At 39.6% G+C, this 24070-nt stretch overlaps 2 protein-coding genes and 1 long non-coding RNA gene across 3 annotated transcripts; all 3 read right to left on the bottom strand.

Annotated features, from left to right (window-relative positions):
* Nucleotides 1–543: 543 nt before the first annotated feature.
* Nucleotides 544–1198, bottom strand: LOC124344502. Its single transcript, XR_006919756.1, has 4 exons — nucleotides 1170–1198; nucleotides 965–1069; nucleotides 617–869; nucleotides 544–561 (listed from the first exon to the last, which is right to left on the bottom strand). It is a non-coding gene; the product is annotated as an uncharacterized LOC124344502 (long non-coding RNA).
* Nucleotides 1199–1206: 8 nt separating this feature from the next.
* On the bottom strand, nucleotides 1207–1723 carry LOC124344501 (structural maintenance of chromosomes protein 4-like). Its single transcript, XM_046798056.1, has 2 exons — nucleotides 1562–1723; nucleotides 1207–1486 (listed from the first exon to the last, which is right to left on the bottom strand). The coding sequence occupies exons 1-2, from the start codon at nucleotides 1685–1687 to the stop codon at nucleotides 1268–1270; spliced, it is 345 nt and encodes a 114-aa protein (XP_046654012.1). The 5' UTR covers nucleotides 1688–1723; the 3' UTR covers nucleotides 1207–1267.
* A 183-nt stretch (nucleotides 1724–1906) lies between these two features.
* Nucleotides 1907–2496, bottom strand: LOC124341957 (structural maintenance of chromosomes protein 4-like). The gene is made up of 3 exons (XM_046794917.1): nucleotides 2453–2496; nucleotides 2193–2379; nucleotides 1907–2127 (listed from the first exon to the last, which is right to left on the bottom strand). The coding sequence occupies exons 1-3, from the start codon at nucleotides 2491–2493 to the stop codon at nucleotides 2074–2076; spliced, it is 282 nt and encodes a 93-aa protein (XP_046650873.1). The 5' UTR covers nucleotides 2494–2496; the 3' UTR covers nucleotides 1907–2073.
* Between the last annotated feature and the right edge of the window lie 21574 nt (nucleotides 2497–24070).

Below are 24070 nucleotides of genomic sequence, written 5' to 3'. Positions count from 1 at the left end.
TCGAATATATTTCGAAGGCTGTTTATGCGTGGACCTTCTCGACCAAGTAATTGTAGGATTCGCACGGCTAATAGACTTGTGTGCTCGCATTCTTCGATCAATTCGCACAAATGGGTCAATCCAGCCTCCTTGGCATCCGGATTGTCTTCTAAGATAGCAATGAAGTGTCAGCAATTGAAGCTTTGTACTCAAGTCGACCCTCATCACGAAGCATTCCTGACAGGAAGCTCATTAGTGTAGCTCACTAGTGTACTGTGCTTGCGCGGATACTTCAATCCCAGCGATCGAATAGCTTCATCGACCACCACCTATTGAAATTTTTCAAATTATATAATGGGAGGTATCAAATTTTTTTTAAATAAATCAAGACAAACCTTAAATTCATCCGAGATTTCTGAGAGAAAAGAGGCAATCTGCTTCATGAGCTGATCAACTGAGGCTTCTCCTCCAGTCTTCAACAGAGTTGTGATAGCGAGAGTTGCAATTGAACGATTAGAATCCGTAAAAAATACTCCAAATATAAATTTCAAGCAGTCACAGCAGGGGGTGCGTCATTGCCACCTACAAAATAATATTATAGAATGGCTTTTTAAGGCACACATAAATCTATGCCTACATTTCATAATAGGGTCCGAACGGCAGCAAAGCGTAAGGCAGGCTTAGGTGAGGAGCAGAAGAGCTGCAACACGGCGATAGCAGGAGCCAATTCACGAGATCCAGTTCGACGAAGGTTTGCAATCGCGTGAGCAGCCTCGTAGATCACCATTTCAGACTTGTGGCGAAGACACGATTCAAAGGTAATCCATTAGCGACGTCACCTCTTCACCAGCACTTTGTTCTTCTTTAATAAGTTTACAAACCATACGGATCTGTCATCAAAGCCATAAGATGTAAGATCATTATTTACTAGAATCTTGAAATAATAAACACATAGAATACGCAGAGACACAAGAGTAAACGTTACCAAATGGCAAGCTGCATGAGGTGACTTGAGCGGCATTTTTGTAAGCTTGGTCCCTAGTTTCTTAACACCCAAGCGAATCCATGATACTGAGCTAAAAAAAATACACTAAAAAACACATGGACGTCCATCAAGTGAAGCTGCAGGAATAGTGCACGGCAAAATTAAATTGACGGCGATTCCCCGCTAAATAAAAATTAGTACCAACCATTTTCTCCAGTGCGATAAAAGAAGTTCCACCCGGGTTGCCGTTTTTCAGGTACGCAATGCAAATTTTGGGCGGTATCAACGGTATCGACGACGATGTTATCTAAAGGGCCACACGCCGTCGAACTTCTCATCAATAGCGCCGAGATCACCCAGGCGTCCATATATGCCGGGTAACGTTCCTTTTCGTTTCTGCTCCATTAAACCGTCAAGGATGCGTCCTCGGCTAGTGTTGGCAGAAAAAGTCGATCGGCTTTGCTCCAGTCGGATGCGTATATTCCTGAGTTCTTCGCTTTTCGTTTTATCCTCGTTAGTGACCTTTGATAGAAACGAGTTAAAGTTACTAAAAATAAACAGAAATAAGAAGGAATTATAAGAAAGGAAAAAAAAAACCTTTTGCAATTCAGTCTGTTTTTCCGAAAGGGACTTTGCCCACTTGGGATTGTTGGATTCAAATTCTTGAAGATTACGATGAAGTTCCGTGTAATTTTGCGATGCTTTTTCAAGTTGCTCCTTCATAGAGTCGAGGACATTTTTTTCTTTCTTTTCTGTCCTGTGGTACTAAATATCCAACTCGGACTGAGCAACGAAGTCCCTGCGTTTCCGTTTGCAAATTTGCCATAATCTCGTTAAAGTGTTTTTCTTCCTTTTCGTTCTTCTCCATCAGCACTTTCTCTAATTCTGCAATTTTTTTGTATTTTTTTTCGGGGATTTTGCTCAGAAGATGGTTGACATCTTCTCGTCATCTTTAATCAAACTCGCCATTTTTTCCGCGGATTTATCTAGCTTCCGGCTTGCTTCTTCGTACTCTTTGGAGTATTGCTTAACCTCCTTATTCTTTTCGGATTTGAACAAAGTAGATTCCTCTAGTCTGTCTTCAAATCGCCCATTTCTTCCTTCACCTTTTATTTCTTTTGTTCACTGTCGGCGATCACTTTCAGCGATTGATGAGTGTAGAGCTAAGTAAGAAGAACCAAACAGTGTAACGTTTACACGTAAGATGAACATCTAACTCATTTTTTACTTGCTGGAGATTATATTTAAACTGTGCGAGGTCATTTTCCAACTTGATGTAAGCCACTGCTTCATTCTTTGGGCCTTCAAGTTTGTCCTTTTCTTCCTCCACCAGCTTAACGCGATTAAGCTTCTCAGTTCTTAGGGTGTTTAGCGATTCTACTCTTTGACTGAGTTCCTCGGTCGGCTGTTTGTACCTATATCGATGGCCAGCAAATAGTGATAACATCGATAACATTTTACCATAATTTAATTATAAACAATAACTACCTTGAAGTTCCCATGATGTCTTCTAAAAATTCAAGCACCATGCCACCTTCAACAAAGATACACATTTCATCGCTAGAAACAACAAATTAATTAAGAAATAACAACCTTCGATCGTCTTGTAATTTTGTGAGTGCTGGAGAAGGTTGAAAAAAGTTCGCCCTCATTCTGGCAAGTTGATCCAGAAGCGTGGATCGAGGAATATCAAAAGGATTAAGAAAATTTTGAGCTCGCATTTCTCGTTCTTTCAAAGCGATATCAGGAAATACATTCATCTGCTCACGTGAATTCAGACATTTTTCTGCGATAGAGATAACAAAATTAATGCAAACAAATTTAAATACTATAAATATACTCGACCTTACCAATAAGGTTGGGATTAGTAATTTCATGCATCTCTAAATGTCATGTTCTCCAAGTGACAGCCGCTGGTCCCAACGAAACGGCTCACGTCGTCACGTGTCAATTCAAAATAAATTCCCCCCGTCAAGCGAAATGACTTGTAGTAAAAAAAAAATGTAAAAGTATACTACGCGACAAACGTCAATAGACAATAGGAGAGTTGGGAGACTCATCAAGCTGAAGCCAACTGGAGCGGCAAAACGGCACGCAAAACGGCTAAAACGGCGCCCCCTGGAGTGGCTGGACACAACTAGTGAAAAATTTGACAAAATAAATTTTAGTAAAGAAAAATGTGTTTAGGTAGGGGAGACCAGACCCATATTAGACAGTTCCGGTTTTTTCCCCATATCTCCCATCCCCTTACGAGAAAGAGAAATTTTTTTTGAAAAAACACGCGTAAATAGTTTCCGCACACCCATGATTTTTTCAGTTAAGTACCTTTAAAAGTATAAAAGTTATTGAGGTTTGAATTTTTTCGTGTTTTTTTACCAGGCCGGGGTAATATTGGACAGACGCCTGTACCATGTTAGACAGGGTATTAAAAGAGGGATAGGATGAATAAAAAATTATGAAAAAATCAGGAAATGTAGATGGTAATGTAGTTAAACCCCATACAAATTTTGGAAATGATATGTTTAAAACTGAAAAAGTTTTCTTATAGATGTTATTCCAATGAAAATGTAGTAGTCGAGCAAAAAGTCGTGCGCAGTTTACGCCAGTGCGCACCACAGGGGCCGATAGCAGAACTAAGATTGTTATTACGCTTGACACCCTATCTAGGCCAAATCCTTTGTTCGACAAGCAGACGGTTTTTATTGATAATTCCAAGAACAAGGAATATTCCCGGTGACTCGATGCGCAGAACGTCCCCGGAAATAACCACTCTTATGAATTTCAAATCTCCTTGACTTACCTCTATCTATTTCAATCACTCATATTCATCTCAACCTATTTTCAATCACGACCACTAGATGCCATTATATATATTTTATTATTTTCTATACCAGCCGATAGAGGGTACAGGTTGAGGCAGGGAGACTCCCGGAGTAAAGCAAAGTTCCCACTTCTTTCCTACTCGCCAAGCCGAGAGGGTATATCTGAGAGAAGGTGGGAAACTTCGGGAGCGAGAAATTGATGAAATCTGTCGTCGCAGATTCGGTTGATTTTATGGTGGAAAGGGTAGATAAGCCTAAAGTTTAAAATGTTGGTTGTCGAAACACTAATTCAACAGTAATCCTTGCGCAATTCATTTAAGTCCTTCAACAAAGGAACTAAGCCTGTAATGGCTTGTTATCCGCTTGATGCGCACAAAATTAAATCAAAAAGAAAAATTGGAACCGCCAAAAAGACGGGAGAGAGAAGCCGCTGTCAAATTTGGACGACGGACAACCAACCGAGTATATATACACACACACACACTTAACATGTAGTTTTTCTTCTTCTTCTATTTCAACATGTATATAGAGATGCCCTTATAAGAGCAGTCTTAGACACACACTTGTCTTTATAACAGGGGTTTTAAAGGAAATAAAAATGAAAAGAACTCGTAATCTCCTCTAACCATCAAACTTTCCTCCATCTAACCCATCTCCAAGTGGAGATTCCTCCGTTCAGCTCTTTTACGAGCCGCCTCTTGAGTGTAGTATTCGAAACTTTTCACCATTTTTTTTTGAACAGTTTTTGTGCTAAAACCATATGTGCTAACAGATTAGCATCCATTTTTGTATCCAAGCTCGTTTCGTCCGCTACACAAACTGTAAAGAAAACAATAATTATTTTATAATCAAACACTTAATTTTTTATTAACTACATACCATCAGGAATAGATAGCTTACACCTAAAAACGGTCCGATTTTGGCGTTGCCAAGATGTTTCCCGCATGTTTAAGTGGATGTTGTTTCTGGCCACTAATTGAAGGATTCTCGATTTGGAGTTGCCATAGTCCCACCCGCCAAGATTGTTCCCTCTCTCCCAGTCCAAAGCGAATTTTGCCAAGAAAAATTTTGCCCCACGTCTGAATAAAAATAGAAATAGATAATATAAATAATGAGGATAACATAAAAATTTTAAACTACTAACGTTTCGTCTTTGGTCATGTACTCCAAACGTACAAGCCTCTTGAAAAGGAGTGATGCACACATTGTTCGTCCTTTTAATATTTGATCGGATTCAACCGATATATCCAACTCCGGCAAACCTAAAAAAAAAAATTATATTATATTTTTGGAAGGAATAGTTTTTTAAGATTTATTACCTGAGATTGTTAGCGACACACGATGGAATTCTCCAGCCCCACCTAGGTGGGGCCAAAGCAAATGAAGTTGACACGAAGAGAACGGAGAGGATGAAAAATAAGATGGACGATGAGTGACGACCACCATCATGGCGATTCCGATTCACCGTTAGTGTCTACCCTCATTTTCTCAAACGTATGTGAACATGAGTTCAAAAATGAGACAAATCACAAAAGTCTCGACTTACTGCCCCCCCCCCCCACCGGCTGTCGATAGCGAATAATAATAAGTTGTCGTCTAAAATTGACTGTGTGTTTTGTGTGGAGAAAAAGTTGCAACCACTTTTGAGAGTCGGTAAGGTGCCCAAAAAGGACAAACTTGCGGAGGAGAATCAAACGATTAATTTCGAGATTTGACGACGGGGCCAACTGGTTGGGTGAATGGGGAAAAAAAAGAGCAGCAGCTGGGGCAGCAGCTCTTTCTCTCTCTCTTCCTAGTCAATATCATATTCGCTTGATTCTCTTCGTGACCATAAAAACGAAAGGGGGGAAGCGCAGCTAGACAATCGTAAAAATAAATACAAAAAGTCTAATGTTCCCAGTCGCACTGTATACTAGCTGGACAACTAATCTGTGAGCAGTTCTCCGGGCGTCGGTATATAATTCGTCGCTCATATGTATAAGCCTATTACCGAAAGTAAAAATAAAAACGGGTCCAATCAAACTAAATAAAGAGACAAATGTCAGCTGTCTGTAAAATAATTAATTTTGTTGTCAGAAGGATTTCAAAAATCTGTCTGACAACAAATTTCAAATTTTATTCATATTTATTCGTATCGGCCCATAAATGTATATACAGATACACACACGAAACAGAATAGGCTATACGTGTGTGTATATATAGATATATAACAATATAGGAACTGCTTTCATATTTGGAATCTCGATTTACGTACACCCACGCGCTTGGGCGAGCCTGTTATTCGCGCGCTCGAGCTGCTAGACTATAATCAGCCCGGTCGAGCGGGATCGTATGGAAGCGGTTCGGAGAACATGACCGGATAAGACGTCGTCGTCGAGAAGAAAAAAAACCCACTGGGGCACGGCGCATCAAAAGGCAAATTATTTTTCATATTCCTTGCTTTTAAGTTTATGATATTTTAAACTTACAATTTCAATTTCAATTGCAAAATCTTCTTCTGTTATTGTGACATCGTAAGATTTCTCAGACTGTAGCTATGACTCCATCAATCATTTGTTGTGCGATTTCTTCCACAGCAACCACTCTTGACTGAATAGGGCTCAAAATATCCATTTTTCTCCTGTTTTCTTCAGGTATGGATGGGTCCAAAATTCTCTTTCTGTAAATCTTGTTCAAACTTGGGTGGGTTGGTCCCAAGTTATCATCTCATCCTGGGTCGGACAAAATCAGGTCATGCACCTGAGTTAGGTGATGTTAGGGTATTAGATATTTTAATTGTGTGCTTTAAGTAAGAATAGAACTTACCTCTTCATAGTGATCTGGTGAGTGAATAATATCGGAAGAAAAGCCGTAAGTTGGAGAGCTGGACAAACCCAGTTCCATCAGCATTTCTCTATCGACCGATTGTTTTTTAGGTAAACTTTTAGCTGTGTGAATTCTAATCTTCCACAAAAATCATCGAAAAAAATCCATCGAGTTCATTTATCAGTTCCAATACTTGTTCCCCGCTTTCATTTGAAACTGTTTGGAGAGCGCAAGCAGAATCTGTTGAGTTGTGCATAAATCCACATCTGAAAAAATTACAGAAGTTAGACACTCTCATCTGGAAAGTATTGTTCGCTAATTAACTTACTTTTCACACAGATTCACTACTATCGATGAATGCTCCAAATTTTCTCCAATATTTTCAGACATATTGCAAATTCAAAGAGCTCTTTCTACTTATCAAATATCTCAAAAACTTGTGGCTCAGAAAGCGAAAAGATTTGTATTTCAGTGAAGGTGCCGGTATGCGTCGTCTGCTTCTTTGATTTTTCTAAGACGGGGGACTGCGCACGAGACGATTGGCCGGTTGCGATATTCTTCACGCCGACCTTCCCCGGTGTTTTTGTAGAGTGGCTCTCGGATTAGGCCCGTCCATGGAGCGACTTCTCCGCGTTGGCGGGTCAAATGCCGATTTCTCTTTTGCTCGGGCCGAATTTTGCTAGATAAAGGAGCCCGACTTGGAGCTCGACTAGAGTTTTAAACTTTTAGCTCTCTGAATTCTAATCTTCCACAAGTCAGCCACCCTTGAAGATGGGTTTTTATCGACAACTTCTTTTATTAGATACCACTGCTTGACTGATAGAACCATCTTTAACTAGCTATCAAGGAAAAAATTCGAGCTAATAGAGAATTGCGTGATAATTGTGCTACGCGCCCGGATCAATTAAAAGTAGCAGACGAAAAAATTTATAGGCGAGGTGAATTATTACGCAATTACCTGTTCGCTCAATTTTCTCCTTGATAGATAATTAAAGATGGTTCTTTAAGTCATATGTAATTTATACGTGCTTCATTTTTTTTAAAGCTAACTTGTTGTTATTAATTTTTCAGGATGGAGAAAGCTCCACATCGACGAAGGAACCGATCCAAGAACCGGTTCATCATGCGGTTGAAACGGAGTAAGCGCCTGTGGGCGAAATGGAAGAAACTCATGTGGTTGAAATAGAAAAAGAGCCCATTGAGACTCCCGTTGAGGAGGAAACAGAAGAATTGCCTGAATCCAATGTCGAACTCAAAGAAACTGAGGAAGAATAGATGGAGGAAGGTGACATTGAAGCTGAAAATTCGAGACATCTTACGAGCCCACGAGAGCGTCGCAATCACGCCCCGAACACTACCCATCATCCCCAAATAGGATTGAACCTATCGACCATATTTGATGATCTATTGATGAGCATATTTGATGAGCATCACTATTGACTCTTGTATTTTAATTTCTATCAACCGTAATGATCCGTTAGATCACTCCCTTTGGGTTTATTCGCTGATGACGGTATCCGGTATGTCAGTTCTGAGAAAATGCAGGACCAGGAAAATACAGGAACCTGTCATGTTTTACCTTACACCGGACCCAAAAACTAAAAGAAAACTTAGTTCCCAGAAATTCTTAGAATTAATGAGTACAGAACTGAAAAATAATTCAGTTGTTGGTTAAAGGGATAACAATTAAATTGAAAAATAAAACAGAAATTCAATTTGGCGGTTTTAAAGGATAGACATACATTACCTACATTTCACAAAGATAGGCCTCTTTTAACAAATTCTCTAAATCTTCTGCAAACTTTTCGCGAATTTTGCATTAGTTCAAAAGGGCTTTTTACATAAACTTAGATAGGCCCATCTTGAAAAGCTCAAAACATTTGATGTATTTTTTTTAAAATTTGTTAGTGAAGGGAGCCGTGTTTAGACCACGTTGTCTGCTTGTTTTATTTTCCCAAGATTTTACAATACGCGTCATTCTCGTCAGTCACTTTCACTTGATTACTTCCTTTGTATCCTTATTTTTTTGCTTTCTGGTTTTAATCTTCAATTGTTGTTTAGTGGAATCGTAAGAAGGGTGAAATGTACTTTGGGGACATTTACATTCCCCTACACCAGTCCCATCTGTTACAATGGATGCCAATGGCCCAAGATTAATTATCACCCACATTGAAAACTTCTACTTTAAAAATTATTGTGACTGTCGTCCTATATTATTATGTAGGACGACAGTAAATTCTTAAGCATGTAGCTTATCTCATCGGGGTTTTTTGTTGTATTCACAGGATTCTCCAATTATTGACTTTTACCCGGAAGACTTCAGAATAGATTTGAACGGCAAGAAATTTGCCTGGCAAGGCGTTGCTCTTTTGCCTTTTGTTGACGGAAGGCGCCTGAAGGAATCCGTCAAGTCTCTTTTTGATGAACTAACAGAAGACGAAAGTAAATCATTTTCACCAAATATCTCTCTCGTCCTGTAACTTATGTATTACTTTTTCAATTTGCAGAACATAGAAATGTCTTTGGAGAAAATTGGATTTTCGTGAGCAAACACCACAAAGGCTATGACTTTATGCGAGGTGTGGCCGGTGAAGTTGCGAACAGTTACGACGCAGAATTTTTAGCTTTCGAGATGGAATCCTTCTACTTTAGTGGTATGTCGGGGTTGGTGTTTGCCTCCGAGAAGTGCGTTGTGGCTGGAGAGTAAGTTTTCCTTTCATCAACTTCCTTCATTATTTTATGATCATCTATCATTAATTTTAACAGAACGCTTAAATCTCCCATTCAAGAGCTGGAACCCATTTATGACTGCCACGTTGTTTGGTACGTAAAATATTATGGTATTGGGTTGTCTCCTCATTCATAGTTTCCCTTTTTGATTTGTGTAGCTTAAATTATCGCGATCCGATGCCGGACGACATAAATGTCAAAAATCAAGCTTGCCACTTAGATAAGCCATGTAAGTTTTTTCCTTGGTCGAGTAAAACCAAGAGCCAATGTTTGCAAAAGCTTTCGCAATTGAAATCCGATTTTTAAGATTTTGACTTTGATTAAAATTTTTTTTGTAATTCTTCGATTTCATTTGATTTATCTAAACTTTTTTTTTAAAAAACAAAGTAATTTGCATGAAAATTTTTACTGGCAATAGCTGATTAAATTTCCTTCTTTCCCAATTATAGAGTCCCTAGACCTAAATTGAAGCCACAAGATTATGACGAAAGTCACAGCAGACTGTATGAGTATAACGAAACGGAACTGGAAGTGAATCAACTGCAAAAGACGCTGGACGAAAACAACGAGGAATTCCGTCATGTCCGCCACCAGGGTAGGACGCGCTTACAAGTTAACCTATTTAAAGCAAATTAAATATGAACCAGTCTCTTTCTCTTCTCTTTCTTTCTCGCCCAAAAACACGTTTTTCACGCGTACATTGAACAAAATAGTTGCATCACTAGAAGATTGTGAGCTCGATGATAATAACTTTCCCGTGGAATGAATCTCTGAAAAAAACTATCAAAAATTCCTTAAGATTCATTCATCAGTTGCAGATCGGGTAGATAATTAGTTTGTAAAGTTTTTAGTGATACCATTAATCTAATAAAACGTTCTGTTTAGATAACTGTACATTTAAATATAATTAAGAATCTATTAGCTGAGACGGAGAAGCTTATTATAAAAAAAAGCTTCTTTACGTATTTCACACCTGTTGGGTTCTTTGGAAAAGGAGCGGACTGGACTCGTTTAGAGAAATTTAATCAGGACACAGTGAATAAAGAAAATCGTAATTTTTTTTTGTAAGTAGCTTTCCTTTAAACATTTTACATTTTTAATTAAACAACTAACAACTTGCCATTTCAAATTAAGCAAGCTGACGACGAAACTAAAGCAATTGTCCGGAAGATGTCTGTGGCATGTGCAATGGATGCCTTCGTCAGAAAAACGACAATTGCAAACAAAATTTAAACAAATAGGCTAATTATTGCCAAACATCGAGGTAGCTAGACTTATTTTATTACCAATTTATTTGTGTAATCTTATTTTCTCTTTATAGATAATATTTTTAAATTAGATTCTAATCTAATGATCCCATTAGACAAATTGGTGAATCATGATATTACCAAAACGAGAAAGGAGGAAAGAAATCAATTTGATAAATTTTTCTGTCAGTATTGCGACGACTTATAGAGATGTTCATGACAACTACCAGGTTACATAATCATTTTCATGTTTTGCATTCGACACGATTTGGAGAAACAATGTCCAAACATTATGAAAAAGCTGACTAATTCAACAGATGACAATATTCTTTCTGCCATTGAGTTAATGACACCAAATTTAATTGGAGAAGATGAATTCGCTGTCTTCTTAAAGGATGATCATATGGTAATAATTTGAAGCACAAAAAAATTTTAAAAATTAAAATTGAAATATTGATTTTTTAGTAGGAAACATTTGGAGAGCTACTGAATGCCAACAAAGCTGACGATTCGTTTCTGGATGGATTGCTCGAGCCGCAGATGATGTAGAAACTTCTCCATTACTTTCACAGGTTGTTTTCTCTGAACATGTTTGGTCAATGTTGATTTTGTTTGTTTGAAATCAACATTGAGTATGGTTTGCTTACTTTTTATAAAGCTTTTCAGTTCTGTGAGATTATTGGTTGTGTTTTTTTTTGTGAAACATATATTTCAACTTTACTACAGACACAAGACTCACGCTAAACCGGATGCAATTATATGCAAGTATTTTAACTTGGCTAAGCAACGTCAGTTGTGAAAACCTCTCCTCAGATGAAGTAATTCTTAGTTATTAAGTCTCTTTTAAATGTTTTCTCGAATAATTACAATATCTGTATTCATATTGCAATAATAGGATAAAAAGCTGTTAATCGCTAAACTTGACTGGTATGTTGCTGCGGTTGTACACTCTGTGTACCCGATTTTCCCATCGAAGTTGAACAAACATGAGTTAGCCTTCATTTTACTAAATAATTTGACGAAGAAGCGTCAGTTATTAGATAACTTTGGTGTGGAAGTGGGAAAAAACGACAGTGGGTGAGTTGTGTTGTTTTTCATGTTATATTTTCAAACTTTACGGCAATCCATTTTAAAATATTTCTATTACATCTTTAGTGTGTTTATGGAAGAAGAGCTCATGTCAGTTGACGAGTGCTTAATCTACTATGATGCAAAATTAACCGATACACTGTCGTCACAACCAACTTTGGCCACCGTACTGGAACTCTTTGGATACACATACTAATTTGCTCTATCTAGTAATCTTAATTTTGAATGTGTAATTAAGATTACCATATTTTGCTTCAAATTCAGTGATTTGAGGGACCAACAGAAGGAGATAGTAGACGCCGTATTGAAAGGCCGCGACTGTCTTGCAATCATGCCAACCGGTGGAGGCAAATCGACTCGTTATTTCTTGCCAGGCCTACTGCAACAAGGAGTCACAATTGTGATATCTCCTTTGAATGCGCTGATAGACGACCAGATTACACAGCTCTTTTCACTTGGAGTAATTGAAATATCGACAATATTTCAATGTATTTAAATTTTTATTGTCTGTTTCTTGTCATAGGTCCAAGCTACGTCTTTTCCGTTTGAAACTATTATGATTGAATCTTTTATGAACAACTCGAGCAGCGAATGTGGTAAATTTCCAATCCACATTTTTTTACGGGTATTAAAATATTAAATTCTTATTACAATACTTTTTTACAGCAATTAAATTCCTCTACCTAACACCGGAAAAGCTGTGCAACGCTTTGAAAGAGGATAATGTACTCAATTTGCTTAAAAATCTGCTTGAAAAACTCTACGAAAGGAAACAGCTGTTGCGTCTAGTTGTTGTTGAGGAACAGTGTGCAACAACCTGGGGACTTGATTTAAGGTTATTAATTCCAAAGTAAAATTACAAACATCTCTTAATTTTAATTTTTAATAGAAAGGATCATGGAAATCTTTCACTTTTCCGCAACTGTTTTCCAGCTGTACCGGTTGTAGCACTAAGTGGTACTGCTAGTGACCAAACTCGAAGAGATATTACGGCTACACTTCATTCGCTTCAATTCAAGTTGATGAATGTATCTTTAAAAGATGATTTTCCGAATCAGTGTGGAATCATTTACTGCATCAAGAAAGCCGACTGTGAAAAGCTTTCGACATTTCTGGTGAAGGAGGGTTATTCGGCAACCTTTTACCACGGTGAGGTACCTAAAGACGAACAAAAACGGCGTCTAGCAAATTGGATGAGTGGTCAAGTAAAGGTGTGTTTCTATTTATTATTGCTTGTTTTTTTGTTAATTCATTTTCAATTTCTCTTTTTAAAATTGAAAATGATTGTTCTAAACTAGATTATTATTTTTTTTTCGGCGTAATCTGAAATCCTTCTCTTTAGATTATCTGTGCTACAATAGCATTCGGTATGGGCATCAATAAGCCTGGTAAATTCTATTTGAAATTGTTATTTCCTATTTAATAATAATTTATTTTCTTTATAGGTGTACGGTTCGTTTTTCACTTATCTATGCCCAAGTCGATTGAGAGTTATTACCAGGAATGTGGAAGAGCAGGCCGTGCTGGACAATTAGCTTTCTGCATAATGTTTTACAAGTGTTCGGACTATTTCGATCAACAAAGCCTGATTTATTATGGTAAATGCTACATACTGAAATTAGTCTGCAATCTGCGATTGTATTCTGCATCTTTAAAACTTTATTTATTTTTCAATTTGCTTTAGTCGACAGTGCAACATATGCCATTGCATGCATGCAGTTGATGCTGCGGAAAATCGATGGTGATGAACATTGAACAGGAACATCAAACACATGCACAAACACACGCAGACTCCGAGGCACATGGAAAACCTAGTTGCCAACGAACAGAAGAAATCCTCTTCCGCATAACAGCGAAGAAGGGTTCTTTAAAACAGAGAGAAAAAAAACAGGGCGAACCTTCTTTTATGTTCCCCCCTTTGTCTGCACATCTTTCCTCTAATTATTGCGGAAGCACCTGAATTTAATGCAAATTTTTTTTTTCATAACAGCTTTGATAATTCAAAGCTCCCTCTCAGATACCCTCTCAGCTTGGCGTATTGGAAAGAAATGGGAACTTTGCTTTACTTGGCGAGTTTCCTCAACCTCTACCCTCTATTGGCTGGTATTAAAAATAAAAATAAAAACATATCATGGCATCTAGTGGTCGTGATTGAATATAGATTAAGGGGTAAGTTTAGGGGTTTGATAAGTTTGCACACAGTCAAACTCCCAATAGACGTTGCCAAAAGTCACGTGATGCCACATTTTACCCAATAAGATGATGCCTTGAGTACTCTCAACCATGCCTACTCTCGACATGGCACGGAAAGCGTGTTTAACAAAGCCAGGGGTATGGAGAGATCCCCATAGCTTTCTCTCCATACCCCTTACAAAGCTGCCATGTCCCAGTAAATTGCGCAGATGCGCCAAATTGTAACAGACTATGTCTGAGTTGTAAATGGCATCGAATACCTTAAGAATGGGCCAAATCTACACAGTAAGAATTTAAAAAAAAAAAAAAAACAATTTATATTTTTAATCAATGTATTTATTAGTTTTATGGGTTTTTAAGGAGTTATAGATAGGGCACAACGTTCTGTTTTCTGTTTTTTCAAAACATTAATATCTTATTTGGCAACATCGCATACCACTCACAGTGAGCACTCTAGAGCTAGCACTTAACGAATCCCAGGAGATCTGAAATTGACAAGAGTGGTTAATTCAAGGGACGTTCTGTAAATCGAGTCGCCGGGAATATTCCACGATATTTGAATTACTAGTAATAGTCTGGGAGCTGGGCAACAAAAAAAATGACGATGATTTAGCAAAAGGTTTGAGGCTAAAATATGGTTAGGGGGGTATGACACACACGAAAATCTACGTCTGTCGACTGGCGGCTGGGGCGTTCCAGCGTGACCCGATCCCGGAGTCGGCGGGAACGGTAAAAAAATCCTTTTTGTTTAAAAAATCTGGACTATATTTAAAAAAATAGAGGGGTATAAACTTTATTTAATTTCCGACAGACAGACGTCATTATCAGGGGCCTTGGGGCCATCAGACGTCTGTGTGTAAACAATTTCACAAAATTTCAGTCAATTGTGAAAATGTCAACGCTGTATTCTAAGTGCATAATTTAAAATAGAGAGATTCGGGGAGGATATGTGAGTTTTTAACTAAGTAAATGTGAACAGAAAATGCAGTAAACTGTTTTTTTAAATAAAATTATGCATTTATTTTGTTTAACCGATCACTTTTTGATTATTTTGGTTAGCCAAATAAACCAAATCTATTCCACCTTTTTACAAATCGCCGTCTGTTTGCCTTCCAGTCAAAATGCGTCATGAATATATAAAAGAAGGTAAAGTTTAGCGATGTGTACACGGGAGTTGAATAATCCCCCTACAATAAATTTATTAGAGGAGAAAGTGAAAATTTCTGATTTTTTTTCTTTCCTGCTGTCGTTGTCAGTGGCCAGAAAAACGCAAACAAACAAATAAATCACTGGCGGCGTGACAGAGCCGAAAATACACCACGGCGACGCGATTCATTTGATTTCAAGAATCATTCTACGATTATGTAATTATGTGACCCTGTTGGCCGTCTGTCCAGACCGTCTGTACTACTGGTGACAAAATATATAAAGCAGAGACGACAGCGTCACACAAGGTGCCAAGAAGGCCGATCCGTCTTTTCTCCCCTGTCGCAAAATTTTCAAAATAGATTACGAAGAGGAGAGAAAGAAAAATAAATGCGTAACATATAAATAATTCGACTTTTTTCTTTTCTTTTTTTCCCCCGCGTCCTCGTTTCTTTTCTCTTTTTTCCGTCTGTGTATAATCGGGTGGCATGTCTCTTACTTCAGAAATCCGCTGGAGCGTTGACGAGAAAGCGAACTGTGTTCTCTCTCAGTATTTTCCATCTGTCTTCACAACTTCCCATCTCTAAAGAGCCTTTGAGACGAAGGGAAAAAAGACGTGAAAAGGAAGCACAGGGTCATCATTCACGGTGATAATGACCCGGGTCTAGCTCGTTTTCAGACGGCGTATATAGTACGTGTAGCGGGCTGGCGACCATTATACAACCGAGGCCGATAAAAAAAGACAAAAAGACAAAAATCCAGAACTTTGTTGGGGAAATGAATCCCGACGAGTTGGCAGCAGCAGCCTAGCGCTCTGACGATGGCGACATGTTTTAAAAATAAAGAATTGGAAAGAGATGGGAGTAAGAAATAATGCAGGAGACACCCCCTGTGGTGCACAGGTAGACTCGTCGCCGTACCTCAACCCGTGAAAAACTCAAAAGAGCAACGATCGTCATATATATCAGATGAAATTCGAGTGTGACACGCGTTGGCTACTACCAACCTTCCTGGGCCTCCCTGACGCGGCTAATATATAACTTAGCCAGTAGTGTGTGTGATATGTTTCCGGGGTTTCTCAATGGGCCATTTCTCCCGTGTCAAACTATAGACTACCCCCGATCCAACCAACTTATAGGCCAACGCCGGGGCCGTGGCAATCAAGTTAAAGCCGTAGCAATCAAGTTCAATCACGATTGAAATTTTTTAATATTCTGAAATGGACCCGAAAATTTGATAAATTAATAAGAGAGGTTTCCAAAATAAGTTTAATTTTAATTTCTGATCCATCTATTAATATGTTCTGAAATCGTACACTACGTGTCTGTTTGGATTTTTTGAGATATTATGGAGTAAGATGACGTATTACAGTTGATTTAATTCTTTGCGACTGCTTGAAAACAGGAGGACGAAAAAAGGATGTGTTCGAACTTCAACCACCTTTGAAACACTCGTGATACTCTACAGACTACAGTGCAGATACATGTTGTACACAAAGCAGGCATGAGTATGAAAGGCATATAAAGTAGGCATGAAAAAAAATTCATTTTTTCAATTTTTTCAGTTTGGGGTGTATGGCAGTCGGAGGAGGGTAGAGCGGGTTTACAAAAGTGGCAGGCGAAAGCTTTTGCTATTTTGTTGCCGGCAGGCGTATAATATCAATGAAGGAAGTATCTACAGGGGTGAATTCACATTCGTCGGGGTCTCTGTCTAGGTTATTTAATTTTTTTATTTATTTTTTTTTTAGCTGTGATAGCGCACTCCACGGCCTTTGGAGTCGGTTTGGGAGGTGCCCCAAAGTTTGTTCTTTACATTAGTGTCAACACAGAAAATGGTGGTTTGGGCGTCGTTTTTCATGAGATTGCAGAGGGCGTATAAAGTTTCGTCAGGGTTTTTAATTGTCGGTCTTAGATATAGGCAGATATGACGTAAATGGATAAGGAGTTGCGTATAAATTCGATAGCGGAGACATTTTTTGCTGACAATTTAAGGCAGAGGTGGGCATTTAGAGAGGCTTGAGCAAAACTAAGAGCGCCGTAGGCGTGATCGCTGTTTAAGTTGTGGTAACATTTATAGCCAGGTGGGACATTTGATATTTTTGGACTTGGCGTAGGGTGGAGGTTAACATGAGAAGGAGGCATAGGGTTCGTGTACACATATAATATTGTAATTTTTCAGTCGTAAGTTGGGCTAGAGAGGCGGAAACAGCCATTCAATGACGAGTGTTAATTTGGAGACAGGAGAAGGTTGATTGATTATTTTTTTTGGGACATGATTAACAGAAGAGTTGTTCGTACCGCCTTAGCTCTCGTTGTTGTTCTGGGCAGGATCGGCATCCCGAAATGTGATTACCGTTGCAGTTGCAGCACCGTAGAGTTTCGGAGCAGCATTCGTGGGTCGGGTGGTTCATGGCACACCTTCCGCATCGTAGTTTACTGCGGCATTTTGAGGCAAGATGCCGAAACAAATTTCATAAAATATCATCATTCTGGACTACAATAAAACGCGACTTACTGGACTAGCAAGCAAACGAAGATGTTTTCCGTTGACCGGAGTAATAGCTGTCGTTGGATGATCGACGCTATTACACCGCAATGTGCCGGTGACTTGTTCCGCATTACAAATAACCAAGAAGAGGATGGACCACGCTAGCTTCATCGTGAGAACCTCTTTGGACAGTTTTTACCGTTTTTACGTTTTTGTACGTTAACTTATGACTTCTACAGAAAACAAAAGGAATTTATTGTGAAGGATTGGGGGCATAACAAATTCTTTAAAAAACATACACACATTACCCTTTTTTAGATTTTTACATTTAAATTCAAGTTGTCAGACTTAAAAAAAAATGATGAAAGATGATCTTGATGAGTCCTGAGCTTCGTGAGGCCTGCCGATGCAGTTGTTAAATGAGAAAACAAATTTATAGTCATTTGTGTTACCTTATTTGCTTGACAACCTGTTGGCAACCATGATTTGGACATGACAACGTATAATCCATTGTTTGTAATTTTTCTTTCGTTGAGTAGTAGCTAAATTATGCAATTTTCTATTAAATCGCCCTTCATAAATTCCCGTGAAATCGTTGGAGGGTGAAAATGTCTCAATGAATACGTTGCCTGTCAAGTCATATCCTCAAAGAACTTTATTGAAAATTATGCGTTGACATACACAGTAACTTGTATTTGATCCCATCATTTCGTTGGGCAGCATTGTTCGTTTCTATTCTCAACATACAGAGCTCGTATTGTTATATTTTTCGATTTCTATTAGTGTGTACTTCTACATGGTTTTGTTCTCTTTGCACAATAATACCCCATGTATTGTGGCACAATTTTTAGTTTTATTCCAATCATTGAATACTCTTGCTGCCCTGCTGCTTTTCGGTATTACTGGCCCCTGGTATTGGCATCAATCTTTTTTCGGTCTGCGCATTTGCTGGAAAAAGTATGGACATACACTTCACAGATTCCAATGCTTTTATTGGACGGAATGGAGTACTAGAAATAACTGCCAGTCGACTCGAAAAAGACCTCTACCGCCTTGACATTCTGATTTTGAGCGAGGAAAACGCCTGTCTCGCTCGTTCAACTTCCCTTTCCTTCGAAGACCTCCACAGACGCCTAAACCATATCAGCTACCAGACCATCATAAAAATGGCTCACACCGAAGCCGTCCTCGGTCTTGTATTACCGTCCGGCCAACCTCCGACTGATCACTGCCATGACTGCGCCACGGCCAAAATAACTTGGTGCATTTTTCCTTCTAGCAACACTAAATCACAACGAATCGGCTCACTCGTCCACAGCGACGTCTGCGAACCGATGCCTGTGAACAGCTTTGGGGAGAGAAATATTACATTTCCTTCCGGGACGGCTAAGCGGATTTCGAGCCGTTTACTTCATCAAACTAAAATCCAACGTAACTGATTGTTGCAACGTCATCTTCGCCATGCTACACACGCAAACGCGAGAACATGTTTTCGTTTTTCGCACGGACGGAGAGACTGAATATCTACCCCTTGACCCCTGGCTAAAGAAAAAAGGAATTCGATACGAAACTACTGTTCGCTATACTCCCCAACAAAACGGTGTCGCGGAACGTTACAACCGCATGCTCGTCGAAGGGGCCCGCACTCTTCTCTACTCCAACAAGGCTTTACCTCTTCAACTCTGGGCGGAGGCTGTCAACTGCGTCGTCTACACTCCAAATCGAACTCTTTCTTCCGCCTACTCTCTTACGACACACTTTGAAGCATGGTATGGATTCAAGCCTGATATATCGAATCTTCGAGTCTTCGGTTCCAAATTCTACGTGTTGATCATCAGCTGAGATGCAAACTGGACGCCAAAGGGCTGCCCTGCTTTTTGGTCAGAAATTCCGATACTCAAAAGGGTGATCGGTACCAACCACTGGCAATGTCAAAGTCAGCCAAGACGTCTCTCCCGTTGGTCACCACTATGATGCCTTGTCTTTCTCGGCCCAACTTTCAGAAAGGCGTCGATGTGTTTCCTACGACCGGTGCTACTCCAGCTGGCTCTCCCACAGACCCAGCTACTACTACGCTATTCGATCCAGTCACAGAGATTCTGTCGACGCTTCTCAACAGGAATTGAGTTGCCATGGAACCGGCTGACTTTTCTTCCGATCCCGAGCAACCTGGCCATCTTCCCTAGCTGCAGTCGTCCGTTCCTTCAGAGCCTGTGTCTTTCATCGAATCTAGCCGATCGGCTCGTCTACGAGCCCAGCGGGACAGCAACGAAACTCATCCAGCTCTGTTCTGTCAGGATGGCCACTCACGTCAACAACAGGCATTTCTCTCCATGTCCGCCGCTCTTGCCACAGGGGAAGTGGACCCCGATCAAGTCAAAATCAACCAAGCCGCCAAGACGTCCAAAAATGCATCCGAGTCGATTGCCGCAACTAAACGAGAATTTGATTCTCTGACCAAGAATGTCAGTTGGGTTCTCGTGTCAATTCCAACTTATCATTCCCTAATCAAGAGTAGATGGACGTTCAAACTCAAACCTAGATTCAAGACCAGACCACCAACTTACACAGCTCGATTTGTCGCCAAGGGCTTCTCTCAGGTGGCCGGGATAGACTACAACGAGACAAAGATCTACGCGCCGGTCGTTAAACACGACTCTCTTCGCATTCTGCTATTCATTGCCACCGCTCTGGTTCTCGAACTCATGCAACTTGAAGTTACAACAGCATTCCTCTACGGGTACTTGGATGAGGAACTTTATGTCCAGCTGCCAAAAGGCTTTATTAAACCCGGAAAAGAAAAAATCTTCCGTCGTCTTCTAATACCCCTGTATGGCCTAAAAGAAGCTCCCAGAAAATTGAACGAGAAATTTGACTGTTTTGTCGTCCTGTTCGGCCTTACTCGATCAACCGCTGATCCATGTATGTACTTCTGCTTCTGTGACGATCCCAACGACCTCGTCGTAATCGGACTCTGGGTTGACGACTGCCTTACTGCCAGCAAATCAAAAGCTAAAGCTCTTGCAATCGTTACCCACCTGGAGCGCTTTTTTGAAATGACCTCGGGATCGGCTGACTGCTTCATCGGTCTTGAAATCACCAGAGATTGCACACGAAAGAAGCGCTACCTCACCCAATCCATCTTTATCGAGAAACTGATTATTAAATTTTGGATGAACGACTGCAACCTGCCGGACGTCCCCGCCGAGCCCTGCTCTCGTCTCATCGTAGTAATTTGCCAAACGGGAGCGAACTTCAACATTTCAAACAGCACTTCCTACCGTGCGCTAGTGGGTGCATTATTGTATATCATGGGGCTGACAAGTCCCGATATTGCTTTCGCTGTTATCGCTGTTTCTCGTTGTTGTCAAAATCCTGGTCCAACTCACTGGAAGGCATCAAAACACATTCTCGCGTATCTTCTTGGCACGATCAACTACGGCCTGTGCTGCTCTGACAGCGATTCCTCCAACGTTCTGAGAGGATTTACCGACTCCGACTTTGCCGGCTGTCCCAACACTCGTCACTCTACAACTAGCGTTCTGTATCAGAACCAGGCACCTGTAACTTTGAAATCTCGTCTTCAAAAACTGGTTGCCCAATCGACAGCGGAATCGTAATACTATGCTTCTGGCAATGCAAGCAGCGACAATGTCTGGCTTCGGGGTATCCTACGTCACCTCAACTTCGGTCAATCTGGCCCAACTCCGCTTCATTGCGACAACCATAGCGCTATTCGAATGGTGTACAATATGGAATTCCACGATCGCACCAAGCACATTGAAGTGAAGTATCACTTTATCCGTGGGCAAGCTCCCCGGAATACTGCAACTGATTCTATCCCCCCCCCCCCTGCGACCAGCTCGCCGACATCCTCACGAAGCCACTTGCTGGTCCAGCGTTCAAACTGAACCGGTAGAGAATTGGCGTCCTGGAACCCGTCACTCTTGAAACCTTAAGCTTGAGGGGAAGTCGACATCTACACCCCGGAAAACGCCACCATTAATCAAGAATATGATAAATTACTCTTACTCTATTTGTGTCAACTCAGTTCCCTTCAATCAATTTGATTGAAGGGAAGCGTTAGACAAGGATTTACTCATATCCCATTTTTCTGTGACGTAAATCGTTCCTTTTTTTCTTGCGTTGTCACTACGTTGAAACTCAGTGTGATCTACCATTGTTCTCCTGCTCTTTTTTCTCTGTGTCTCTTCCCTTTCAATGATCAAGGTAAATAAAATAACTAAGTAAGGGAGTTCCATAATGAACATTCTTTAATTAATAAACAAATTGAACAAGCTCTGAGGAAGAGGACCTTTTCCCAGTACGGGATTCCAAGTATTTTACAGAAGCCATCTTTGGTATGAGGAGCACAATTAATGCCCCAAAAGCAGACGAAAAGCTTCGGACTGTTATTTTTAGGTGTTTACTTTGATAATCAATTGATAGAATATCGATCAACATTTCAACTCATCTCGAGATGGAGCGAAATCCCTGTACCACAATACCACAACCAAAACATAATAAAGTTAATTTCCAAATAGAAAAGAAAAAACCTCTTAATGATGAGCTTACACAATTCTTTGAAGAAAAATTCAGACAGACAAGAATTGATGTTTTTGGATTGATGGGAATTGTGACCTGGCTCCATTTATACATGTTGATTGAGATGTAGTAAATGCAAGAGTCGAACAGTGAAGCTACCTATTTTATTTGGGGCATTCTTCAGTTTTAATAATATGTTCAAAATGTGATTTATCATAAACAACAAAATAATTATAATAATTTGGGTTTATTTAAACCCATAGGAGGAGGACAGGAGACTGGACTGGAGCTGTAGCTGGAGGAGTATGAAACAAAATACGCAGGTTATGACAACAAGGAGGTTGCTTTAATCACCCAGTCACTTGCTTTTGTGTCTAGCCCTGTGCTAACTAAGGACTGTACAGCGGGATGTATAATTTTAAAAAATTCAACGGTTTATTGTGGGGGTAAAAAAGGTTTGAAATTGCAAAGATAAAAAAACTATTTGTTTTAGGAAAATTTTTGTCTGACAATTCTCGTTTTTCAGCTTATGTGATCAACTGCTTCTCGCGGCTTGCTGACGTTAAAGAAACTTGGCTCAGATTCGGATTTGCTCAAGATTAGTCTAAATAACGATCGCTCCTCGACTGCTATCTCCCTCCTCGATGTGGGTGGAGACGACTAAGGAATCATCAACTCGTCTTTTTCTAACCCGAATACTTCGAGCAGATCGACGGGGTGGAGGTTGTTGATCCTAAACGATCCGGTCCGGCTTAATTCCTGCCAGAAGGGAAAGGCTTCGGCGATGGGTTAATTTCCAGACTAAGTATTCGGCTCAGTCTTCGGGAGGTGTGGCTTTTGCCCTCCTTCTTCTCTGGTTGACAGTCTCGAGCTTTTGTTTTTTGAACGTCGATCGAATTTCTTATAAAACTTCAATTGCAGCATTGGTCTTGATTATTTAAATCACCAAGTTTAATCTGTAGCAAAAGCACAGTACACAATTGTTCTTTGACGGTCATCTTCAAAATGTGTTTGTCTGTGGAAAAAATTTAGTCAACATTTTCCTTCAGGCTCTCTTTTTCAGATATGCCGATAAGGCCTGTGCTACGTTAGAATAAAAAATTTTTGGGTGATTAATCGATCCTTTAATGACGACGAGACTACTTACGTGCACTCATTTTAGCAAGAAACTCTTTGTTTGAAGTTTCTGAAAGAGCAAGGACTGGGCAGCTTAATTTTAATTTCATTTTTCTTTTTTTTGAATGTTATAGTTTTATAAAAGTATTAATACAAAAACATTTAAATTTCAATACGTCAACTTTGTTTGTATTCGAACGACAATCTCAACTAAGCAGTTTTGGAAGATAATCTAACTTCTAATTGAAATAAATTTTCTACTGTGTTCTCTATAAGAAATCTGATTTATACAAAGTAAAGTGTTAATGGGCTTTAAAATGAGACTAACTAGGGATTTTTTGGTTGTTTTGTTCTCTTTCTCTTTTCGGCAATTTTTTAACTTTACACACATGATGCATGGAAACATATGGTGGTAGCGCCGATGTTTCCAAACTTTAAATCTATTAATTTGCGGGCAAACTGCTATTCACAATCATTTCAAAAAATTATGGTGAAAGCTTGTTATTCCCTCTACAAGAGAATTTTGTAAGTTTTTCTTTGTAATAACTCAGACGTGAGTTATCGCGAAAAAAGGGGAACACTTTGACCCGTGAGCCGACGTGTTGAAAGTGCGGAAACACTCGTCGTGTTTCTTAACTTAGGTGGGTACTGTATACAGATCTTAGTAGAAAAGATATTTTCATAATAACTCCAGTAGCAGGGGTAAAGGAGGAAACGCCGGTGCCATCGAAGCATCCTAAGTTCTTGCTAATGTACACTGTTTTATCTAGGTATGCACGCATGGGCTGCTATTAAGATACGCTTGATGAAAAAAATGTCCCCGTCACCCCAGCGCTCTTTCGCGCTTATTGCTGCACGCTCGTTCAAATCTAACTCTACTCTTGCAGCACTAGTCCTAGCCTATTTTCATTAACGACTACGAAATC

Source organism: Daphnia pulicaria, chromosome 6 (assembly GCF_021234035.1).
Source record: "Daphnia pulicaria isolate SC F1-1A chromosome 6, SC_F0-13Bv2, whole genome shotgun sequence".
Lineage (NCBI taxonomy): Eukaryota > Metazoa > Arthropoda > Branchiopoda > Diplostraca > Daphniidae > Daphnia > Daphnia pulicaria.
The sequence above is the reverse complement of the archived record's forward strand: the minus strand, read 5'-3'. Positions and strand labels throughout refer to the sequence as shown.

Coding starts and splice junctions, on each gene's coding strand:
- LOC124341957 (XM_046794917.1), bottom strand. CDS start 2,493: ATGGTGCTTGAATTTTTAGAAGACATCATGGGAACTTCAAG. Junction 2,380..2,452: donor GACATCATGGGAACTTCAAG/GTAGTTATTGTT, acceptor CCATCGATATAG/GTACAAACAGCCGACCGAGG. Junction 2,128..2,192: donor TTAAATATAATCTCCAGCAA/GTAAAAAATGAG, acceptor CTTCTTACTTAG/CTCTACACTCATCAATCGCT.
- LOC124344501 (XM_046798056.1), bottom strand. CDS start 1,687: ATGAAGGAGCAACTTGAAAAAGCATCGCAAAATTACACGGAACTTCAT. Junction 1,487..1,561: donor AACAGACTGAATTGCAAAAG/GTTTTTTTTTTC, acceptor TTTCTATCAAAG/GTCACTAACGAGGATAAAAC.